Here is a 10,147-nt window from a genome sequence, read left to right as displayed (position 1 = left end):
ATATCGTGAGACAGGGTTGTGATTAAGAACTTAACACTGTGTGGGGTTCAGTGGGTAACACCACTGACTCACATGTCACCCCAGTGAACAAACAGCTTCTGGTTTCTGTGTCTGGTTTCAGGGACCGACTGAGATGTCATCCTCATCCTCATCATCGTCATCATGGTCACAGTAACTAGGGCAGGTGCGGTTTTATGGCTCCTGTCAGAGAGTAAAGTCCTGCTGTCGGAGACAGACGCCACATTATCAAAGGACAGAGACCAGATCAGACCAGAGCGTCCACCAACCAACCATCCAACCAGCCTCACTCCACTGCTCCTGGACCAGGTCTTCAAAGCCTTCTCCAGCCCTGACTGTCCACAGGCTCCACTCGCAGCTGACGGGCTTTCCTCTCACGTTGTCTCTGACCAGGAAAAGTGTCCGCCATGTCGACGGCTGTGCAGGCGACCGGGTTCATCATGTGCATCATCAGCTGGCTGCTCAGTGGAGCGTCGCTCGCCAACGACTACTGGAAGATCTCCACCGTGTCCGGCAGCGTCATCATCTCACAGAGGCAGTTTGAGAACCTGTGGCACTCGTGTGCGGAGAACAGCGCCGGCATCGCCGAGTGTCGGGACTTTGAGACGCTGCTTGGTCTTCCCGGTAAGAGTTTGTCTTCTTTAGTCTTTAGCCTTTGTTTGACAACAAAAACAAGATTGAAGAAGAGAATGAAATCATTGACAAACTGTGGTGAAATAAACTGAAATTTGACAGAAAACAAGAAATCATGTGACGCTGTTTTCCCGCCTAAAATCTAATCATCAAATCATGACCAGGATCAAACCTGTTCTCCTCTTTTATTTTAAATTCACCTCTAATGCAAAAAAAATCAAGTGTAGGAATCCATTTGTCACTGAATTGCTCAATATTAGTGTTTTTTACTTTTACTGGCAGCCATTTTGTGCTTTGTCCTCCACTGAAGGTAAAATGGAGAGAAATTATAAACAGGACGAATCAGCCATTAAAATCAAAATTCCAAGAGATTAAAGTTGGAATTCTGATTTGTCAGAATTCTGAGATTAGAGTCGTTACACAGATTTTAATCTCTCAGAATTCATTTTCTTTTCTTTTGGTTTTTTAATTCTCGTTTACATGGGTCCCTCATACTCTTCCATGGTGTTTTGAGTCGATAATGATTCTCTCTCCTGGCGAAAGCTAATAAAAGATTGCAGTGTTTTAAAACACGACGTCTCAAAACATCAGTGTTAAAACACCCTCGTTTCACCCCTTCACCTCAAATACTGTATGTTATGAGTGAATGTGGCTGATTGTTCTGCTCAAATAAGTGACGATCATAAAGAGGCGCGGCAGCGGTTTTTACGGGTCACTTTGTTAATAAATGACCAGGAAGAGCAGTTACTCAAAGAGACACACATGAACATGACAATGTAAATAATAAATAAAGTAATAATAAAATAACCCTCGTTACACACATCACATTGTTCAGTTCAATATGAGGGAAAAACAGCAGCAACATTTAAAAAGAGGTTTGATTCACGTAGATGAACCCACTCAACTCGATTAACTCCATCACCAATGTTACGTTTAACAGAAACGAATTGAAAACATTTTATCACAAATGTCTGTCTCAAATACAACCTTTCAAAATAAAATACACTTCATATGAAGGCTTATTATGTAAGAAATCAATTTAAAAAAACAAAACTAAAAACATTTCAGTCAACAAAAATGTTTTGTTTTTGTTATTTGTTTAGTTTTAATAAAAAACCTTGGTTTGTTAGTGATTTTAGCTCGCAGCGACACAGGAGCTGCTGGTCCTCTGCTGCCTCGTGTGGTCACTTTGTGTCACTGAGTTAAGTCTAAATGAGAAATTCATTAAAATATGACATCTGAACTTAGTGATGGAGGCCACAGTGGATCAACAACTCCTGTGTGTGATGTTAAAATCACTGGTTTTCTCTGTGGGCTTTGGTGTGGGAGAGTGAGTGGTTTACAAACTTCAGTTTCTGTCTCACAGTGAGATGAAGACGTGAACATCGTAGACTTAAAGTGACGTCCATTTATTTTTTGACGTGTGAGCGTTTCCTCTCTGTGTGCAGGTTACGTGCAGGCGTGTCGCGCTCTCATGATCATCGCTCTGCTCATGGGCCTGGCGTGCATGGTCGTGTCTCTGCTCGGCGTCAAGTGCATCAGGATCGGTTCGACCACCGACCAGACCAAGGCCAAGATCGCCTTCACTGGGGGAATCCTGAGCATGCTCTCCGGTGAGTCCACGAGCTGATGGCAGACGGGGCGACAGGGCGTGGAGAGAACGTGGGGTGTGGTGCGAGCGTGGGTGTGTGGTGGGAGTGCGTGGAGTCAGCACGTGGCGTGGAGTGAGCGTGGCACCATCTCTGGTTCGTGATCACATGTGTTTGTGTTTGCAGGTCTGTGTGTGTTGATCGCGTGTTCCTGGTACGCCTACAGAGTCGTCCAGGACTTCAACAACCCATTCTATGGTGGCGTGAGGTGAGATCACCGCTCAAGTGTTCACTCTGTCACTTGTTTACAGCGGATTCACTGCGTCACATGTTTTTAAAGGTTCGAGCTGGGCACCGGTCTCTTCCTGGGATGGGGCGGAGCCAGTCTGGCATTCCTGGGCGGGGCTTTACTCTGCACTGCGTGTTGCAAAGCATCGGCAGGAGAAAAGAAAGGGTAAATGTTCAAAGTTTCACTGTGACCTGTCAGCTGATGTCACTTCCTATTAGTGTAAACATGCTGATGTCACTTCCCGTCATTGTAAAGATGCTGAAGTCACTTCCTGTCAGTGACAACATGGCTGACAGCAGAGACATGAGGAAAAACTGGTTTTAGCCACTTCAAGGTACAGTGAGTAAACTTGGTTTCATGTCACAGCTGAACATCCCTCACCTCACTCCTCTCTTCCAAGTGTGTTGTTGAACCCCCATAGCTTTCAGTTAGCATCAAAACATGTTTAGTTTGTCCACTACGGGCTCCTGTATAAACATGGAGGTCCAAAATGGCTGCCTCCATAGACCTGGCACTGCTCCTGATGTGAATATAAAAGAGTCACTTTGGGGTTCATGAAAAACTATTCATTCAACCACTTGTACACTTAAATGTCAGTGTAATTATTTTATCTTAAATTTTACAAACTGGATCTTTAAAAAAACTTGTGTCATAAAATCTACGTCAGTTTAAGTCTCTGATACGTCACATACGTTCACGTCTTTATCTCACTGTGAGACATTGTGTGTGTGTGTGTGTGTGTGTGTCTGTGGTGTTAAAATCACAGATTTTCTCTATGGGGTTTGGTGTGGGAGAGTGAGTGGTTTACAAACTTCAGTTAACATTTATTACATAAGTCTTTTACTCAGTGGCTAAAATCAGTTTTTCTTCTTGTCTCTCTGCTGGCAGCCATTTTCTTTTCACTGAGAGTGAGGCCGTTTCTCAATATCCATACTTGTGTGTACTTGTGCGTACTTGTGAAAACTCTTGCCCATTTTTACCGAGTATGCATCGGAGGTGACTTGGCATGGCCATGTATCCCAGAATGCATTTCAGCGGAACATAGCAGCAGATAATACAAATAAAAAATTGAAATAAATATTTCTCTGTGTCCTGAACACAGTTTTAACGTCATTTGAGGCGAGAAATGAGTCATTTAGAATTCAAACATGTGGTTTGTGTATGAAGATCTGACGCATTTGTAGTTTGACAGCGACGTTGTCAGAGATGATAGGCTCCGCTTCTGTCCAGCAGAGGGCAGCGTTACCGCGGCCTGGCCTGATGAAATAATGACGTCTCTGTCATTAGATGCTTGGTGTGATCCATAGATTTGTTGTTGACGTGTTATTTTGACAGTTTGAAAGTTTGTATATTATTAATGTTTTATTTATTTAACTTTGAATTCATATACACAAACACACTACTCTGCAAAGCTGTAATATATCTATTTCCACATTGTACTGTATATTGTAAGAAAAATAAATTAATAAATGAAGTTAAATATTTAATATGTGAAAATAATAACTATATACATGCATTTATTAAAAGTATTTCATGTGTTCATTTATGAGCCTCTGTATGTCAGGCTGGTTCTCAGCAGCAGGGGGCGCTCACAGCACTGTCAGCACTTACTATGATTCAGCTCATTTCATTACATCTCTATGTCTCTTGTTTTTTCAGAGGGTTCTATGGAAACCCACCAAAGACGGTCTACACGGCTACAGCCAAGTCTGATCCAGATTCAGCCAGAGCATACGTCTGAACACACACACACACACACTGCTCTCTGCTGCCCTCGTGTGGCAGCTTTGACAAATATCTTGGGAACGATGAGAGGTTTTTTGTTGATGTTTTGAAATAAAAAATTTAAATGTGAGGAAGAGACAATTTTTTTTGTGTTTAATCTTAATGTTAAAGTTTGTTGTTTACTGAATAAACTTTGTTTTACATAAGAAAAAAAGTGTTTGTGTGTTAATGTATGTATTACACACTTTTAGAATGCATTTGTCATTTCACTCGTTTCTGTTTTTTTATGTCTGTAGCACCCCAGTGCCCCTACAATAGGCATGGAACTTTAAATAGACTTAATTTCTACTCGAGGTGCTCCCTGAGCTCTCTTAAACATTATCTATTATAATTAACCTATATGGTTTGGTTTGTAATATATGAATGAACTCTTTTTACCCTAAACCCTTACTGTACACCTGATCACCACCATGGTATTCACAGAATCTTTCCTTTTTATAAAAATAGAAATGTATTTACTCTATAACACATAAAATAAATAATACAGCATTAATAAAATAAAACGCTTCACCCTGTAAAGTGAATGAAACATCAACAAAACCATTAAATGAAATAAAATGAAATAGGTTACCACTTGTACCTTTACACCTCTCTTAAAACTAAAAACTAATATGTATCACATTGCTTGCAGTGTTCAAACACACCAATAAACAGATTGTGATCAAACAAACCAGCTATTAATTGAACAATTCAAATGTCATATGCCAGTATTTCCTATTAATGAACTTGTTGCAGGCCTGTTTGTTGCGTGTGACCAAAAACTGAACGGCCGCTTCGCTCGTGAGCAAAGTAACATGGCGCACCGTTTACCTGCTGAGTTGGAAGACCGTAAGGAGGAGATGAAGGGACGAAGCTCCGCCTGCGAATGCCTGCGTGGAGTCGCACACCGTGGCTCGTACAGATGTTAATCCTCTCTGTCAATCCGCTTTGTCCAAACAAACAGCAAACTCGCCTCTGTTACAATCTGTGTGCGTGAAGAACGATGAAACGCTGCCGCGCCCGTGAACTCTGTGCTAACTTAGCAGGAAGCGCTACTCACGCTGGTGAAGTCTCTTTACAGTCCAAACCACACAGCACCGATAATGTAGTTATCTGTCCGACTACTTTACCAGTACAAATCCTGTCTTATAGCCTGGACAAAGATTATAACTATGTCATGGAAATAAAGATCGAGCCCGGACTAGCCGTCCACGCTATCCTTCTCCTTCGCCTCCGTCTCCCTCGTTTTTCTCGCTCTCTCTCCTCTCGCTCTTCCCTGCGCGTGCGTCTTCCGTTTCGGTTTAGAGGTCACATTTTTAAAACAGTTTACAAAAATATAATATTGAAACAAAAATAATACAGGCCATTGGAAAAATAAATTACATATTGGCATTATGCATTCAAACATTTTTAACATTCCTTCATAAACAATTTCTTAAACATAAACAAAATTAAAAGACACATACAGCCCAGGGCTACACTCTCCCCCACTTAAACGGTTCTCATGACTCCATGAGACCTAACTCAGACATGAACTATGAAGTTTTTACCCAATCTTCATGACTACACCCCTGTGAACTATAGTCAAGGGCTGGTCTTTAGATCTTCCTGCCTCATCATATGTCAGTCTGATAACAGGTTTAATTGCCCTCTTCCCTTTCCTAGAGGAAGGTCTTTGAGGGGCAACTTCCTCGTCAGTTGACACTGGTGCTTCTCCATCAGATACAGTGTTACCTTTTTGCCCAACGTGTTTCTCCATCATTGACTGTGTTTAAACCATCACTCCCATCATCAATAGCATTTTAAGTCTCTGACACAACATCCGGCTCACATCCAGCAAAATCAGAAACGTCCTCAAATTCCTCAGCAGTATCCACTACTGGCAAAACCTTCTCTCGACTCCCCTCAGAAACACAAACTCTGGAACCATCATGCTCAGATTTCCACTTGTACATTGGTCTTAAATCACCGTCTGATTCACTGGTCTCTTCATCAAATGAATAATTGTCTTGACGTCTCAAACTATGACTCTTGTGAGTCACAGACCTTGCTTGAATCCTAGTCACTGGTCTCTACAGGTAATGGAGCAGCTTGCTCTTCATCAGACATCCTGACCAATCAGCAAAATATTGTCTCTATTAATAGTTCTGAGCTTTCACTTTCAGGCTTTACCTTATAGACAGGCAAGTCAGGGAGCTTTTCCACCACTACATAGGGCATAGAGTTCCAACGACCCTGTAACTTATGCTTTCCTTTCAAGCCCAAGTTCTTCAAAAGTACTCGATCAACTTTTGCTAAAACTTGGTTCCGCATCACTTTTTCATAGTTTCTTTTGTTTCGCTGATGAACTTGATTAGCTGACTTAGTTGCAAGTTCGTATGCATTCTGCAGATCTCTCTTCACTGACCGTCTCATGTTCATCAGTACCAAAACACACATCAATAGGTAACCTAGCCTCTCTGCCAAATATTATGAAATAGGGTGAAAACCCTGTGGCCTCGCTCTTATTACTATTGTATGCATGTACCATTTGACTGACAAATCAGCTCCACTGTCTCTTATGAGTATCCCTCAAGGTCCCCAGCATGGAAAGTAATGTTCTATTAAAACGCTCAGGCTGTGGGTCCCCTTGAGGATGGTAGGGAGTCGTCCTGGACTTACGGATCCCCAAAGTCCTCAAAAGTTCTTGAATCAATCGGCTTTCGAAATCACGGCCCTGGTCCGAATAAATACGGGCTGGGAGGCCATAATGAACCAAAGACTTCTTAACCACTGTCACTGTCACAGCTGTTTGATCTTTAGTCGGGCTAAGCGCTTGCACATAGCGACTAAAATGATCGGTGACGACTAGCATGTTTGCACATCCAGTGGAATCAGGTTCCAAGGACAAAAAATCAATACTCCATGGGACCACTGGAGGTGATCTGACCTTCCACAGTTACCTATGTACTTCTCAATAGTCTGAGTAATTTTCAGCCAGTAAAACCTGTCCCTTATCAGCGCTACTGTCCTCTCTACCCCCAAGTGTCCCATATCGTCGTGCAACGCACAAATCACAAGCAGTCTGAACATCTTGGGCAGCAGCAACTGACGTAATTGCTTTCCAGATGCTTTTTGAGTAACTCTGTACAACAGTCAATTTTCAATTCTCAGTTTCTGAGCAGCTTTGAGTGCACTATCCTCCAGCTGTGCATTTTTCAATTCCTCACAGGTAAGCTGTTCTAGGTGGCCTTAAGTAAGATGAGTTGGAAAAGCATACAAATCAGAAACACCTTCTGCCGGGACTCCTTGTTTGTCGGCCACAAACACATTACTGTCAGGTAACTGAAGCATGCGTGCTTGACCACAAATTGCCCTCACATCACCCTGCGACAACTTTTTCCAAGGTTCAGCATCTTCGCCAATCCAGTTACGAGAAAGCAAATCGGCATCAACATTAATTTTACCAGGGCGGTACTTAATTTCAAAGTCGTACGTGGCTAAAGCTGCAAGCTATCTATGCCCTGTAGCATTCAGTTTCCCAGTTCTCAGCATGTAGGTGAGCAGATTGTTGTCAATCATCACAGTGAACCTCACCCCGTATAAATAATCATGGAACTTATCCACCACAGCCCACCTTAGGGCTAAAAACTCAAGCTGATGGATATGATACCTCAGTTCTGCAGGACAAGACGGCTTGTAATGGCATATTGCATGCACACAGACACACAGTTTCTTTATGTCACACAAGGTTCAGTGGTTAGTTGTTTCTTGGGTCACACGAGGTGTAGAGGGCAATTATAAGTTTCCCATTTCATCTCAAGGTCCCTGTCCTCCCAAGAAACTCCCTGTTCTCTACTGATATCTGCTAGTTTCTCACAACAGTTTATTGGCATCATATCAGACAACTACTCTATCCAATGAACCTTCTGTTCTTCTGTATCACGTACACATACTGCTGAAGACATGTTTATATACGCCTTGTTTCTCTCTGCTCAGTGTTGTTCACTTTGCAGACTCTTCGACTCTGTAAACTGTGCTCCTCTGGTTGCAACTCAGATTAAATCAACTTGCTTGTATTCATCCGACTCAGTTCTCGTGCTTCATCTCACTCACAAAAGTTCCCACAACAATTTGGTGTCAGAAGTGGGTCTGAGAGTCCGTCGGGATCAAAAGGACGTCGGCAGCGCGCACCTGGAATCCAGGAGATCTTCCTCTACCTCCAACCAAGTATTCAGAGAGAGGGGACCGGCGATCCAATTGATTGACTGACTGGCTCCACGACGATCCAAGATAAAGATAACGTCCGCTTGAGACGGTGAGATGTTGACTTTCCAAATTCCAAATTTACCAATGATTCATGAATAATGACAATGATTCTGTAAGTTTTTTTTTATGTATTTTCTGAGTCTGTGGATACTTGCATTACTGCTGGTCATCATTTTCCATCGTTTACTTCCTTTTTGTTTTGGAACATTGACACGGAACTGTCATGTTTTTTGTAGGTTTTGATTGAAGGGGTTTACTTCCTTGAAATTGAAACTGAGTTTGTAGGTATAGGTTTTCATAACCTGATACTGAGTTTGTAGGTATAGGTTTTTATAACCTGATACTGAGTTTGTAGGTATAGGTTTTTATAACCTGATACTGAGTTTGTAGGTACAGATTTTTATAATCTGATACTGAGTTGTAGGTACAGATCTTTATGGTCTGATACTGAAGTAGGTGAGAACTTTCCACTCTCACTGAGGTAGGTGAGAACGTTCCATTCTCACTGAAGTTAGGTGTGGGTTATAGGCGTCAAAGACCTACACCTAGGATTATTTACTAGAAGTCAGGGACTTACCGGTAGACAGGGTCTATACGAGGTAAATAATCAAAAGAGTCAGGGACTCTTGGTAAAAAGGAAACATGGGTACCCAAGGAAGTAAACGAGCGAAAAATGATCCAGACAGTCCAATTATTCTGGCCATGAAACAAAAATATGGGGATCAAAGTGTTGAATGTTTAAATTACTGGGTAACAAATCATGGATTCCCAGAAGGGGGATCGTTGAGCAAAACTCAACTGAAAAAATTACGTGAAAGTCTTGAGAAAGAAAGACAGACAATTATGAGCAAAAAGAGAGTGAAAAGTGATAAAATGAGAGAGATTGAAAAGAATGAAGGATGTCTGAAAAAGTGGGAAGATGAATGTGAAACGAGAGAAAGGAGACAAGTGTGATAACATGCAAAATGATAACATGTATGAAAGTTGATAAGAAAGACAAAGGAAGTGATTTTGAACCTAAGAGTAAAAAGAATTCTCTCTATCCTAAACTGACAGGGTGCGGTCAGAGCTCTCTGGTTGATGACGCTTCCTGGTCCCTCCCTCGAAGACGACCCCCTCCAGATGCAATGGCTCCGCCTTCGGTTCCTCCTCCATACAACGCCTCATCTGCCACGTCATCACCGATGTCATCCACATCCTCTTTCATGAACACTCCCTCCCCAGGCTCCAGTGTCCTCACCTCCTCCTCCCTCTCCCCTCCAATTGCAGCACGCACCAGACAACAATCAGATTCAGCTCTTACGATGCCAATGGTGCAAGTTATGGGTCCGGATGGAAATCCAGGTTTTGTCTACTGCCCATGGACAACTCAGGACCTGATTGATGCAGCATCACACCTCCCAAAGCCTGCACAAGGTGGCGCTGCCATGGCACGAGCCTATGTTCAGTTCATCAAAGATTTCACACCAACCTCAGGCGAAATCCAGAGAGTCATGATGAAATACATGAAACCATCTGATTTCTCCAAGGTGAAAGACATTTTCCCAAGAGATGGTGACTTCAGACCACAAACGGTGAATTGGGACACTAATGACAATGCTGATCT

General features: G+C 42.4%; 1 protein-coding gene across 1 annotated transcript; it reads left to right on the top strand.

The window, feature by feature from the left end:
• The first annotated feature begins 208 nt into the window (after positions 1-208).
• On the top strand, positions 209-4,384 carry LOC122770059 (claudin-15-like). The gene is made up of 5 exons (XM_044027027.1): positions 209-642; positions 2,100-2,264; positions 2,427-2,508; positions 2,581-2,694; positions 4,189-4,384. The coding sequence occupies exons 1-5, from the start codon at positions 426-428 to the stop codon at positions 4,268-4,270; spliced, it is 660 nt and encodes a 219-aa protein (XP_043882962.1). The 5' UTR covers positions 209-425; the 3' UTR covers positions 4,271-4,384.
• Positions 4,385-10,147: the final 5,763 nt, after the last annotated feature.

Source organism: Solea senegalensis, linkage group LG1, assembly GCF_019176455.1.
Source record: "Solea senegalensis isolate Sse05_10M linkage group LG1, IFAPA_SoseM_1, whole genome shotgun sequence".
NCBI classification, from domain to species: domain Eukaryota; kingdom Metazoa; phylum Chordata; class Actinopteri; order Pleuronectiformes; family Soleidae; genus Solea; species Solea senegalensis.
Note: the sequence above shows the minus strand (reverse complement) of the source record. Positions and strands in the feature narration are given on the sequence as shown.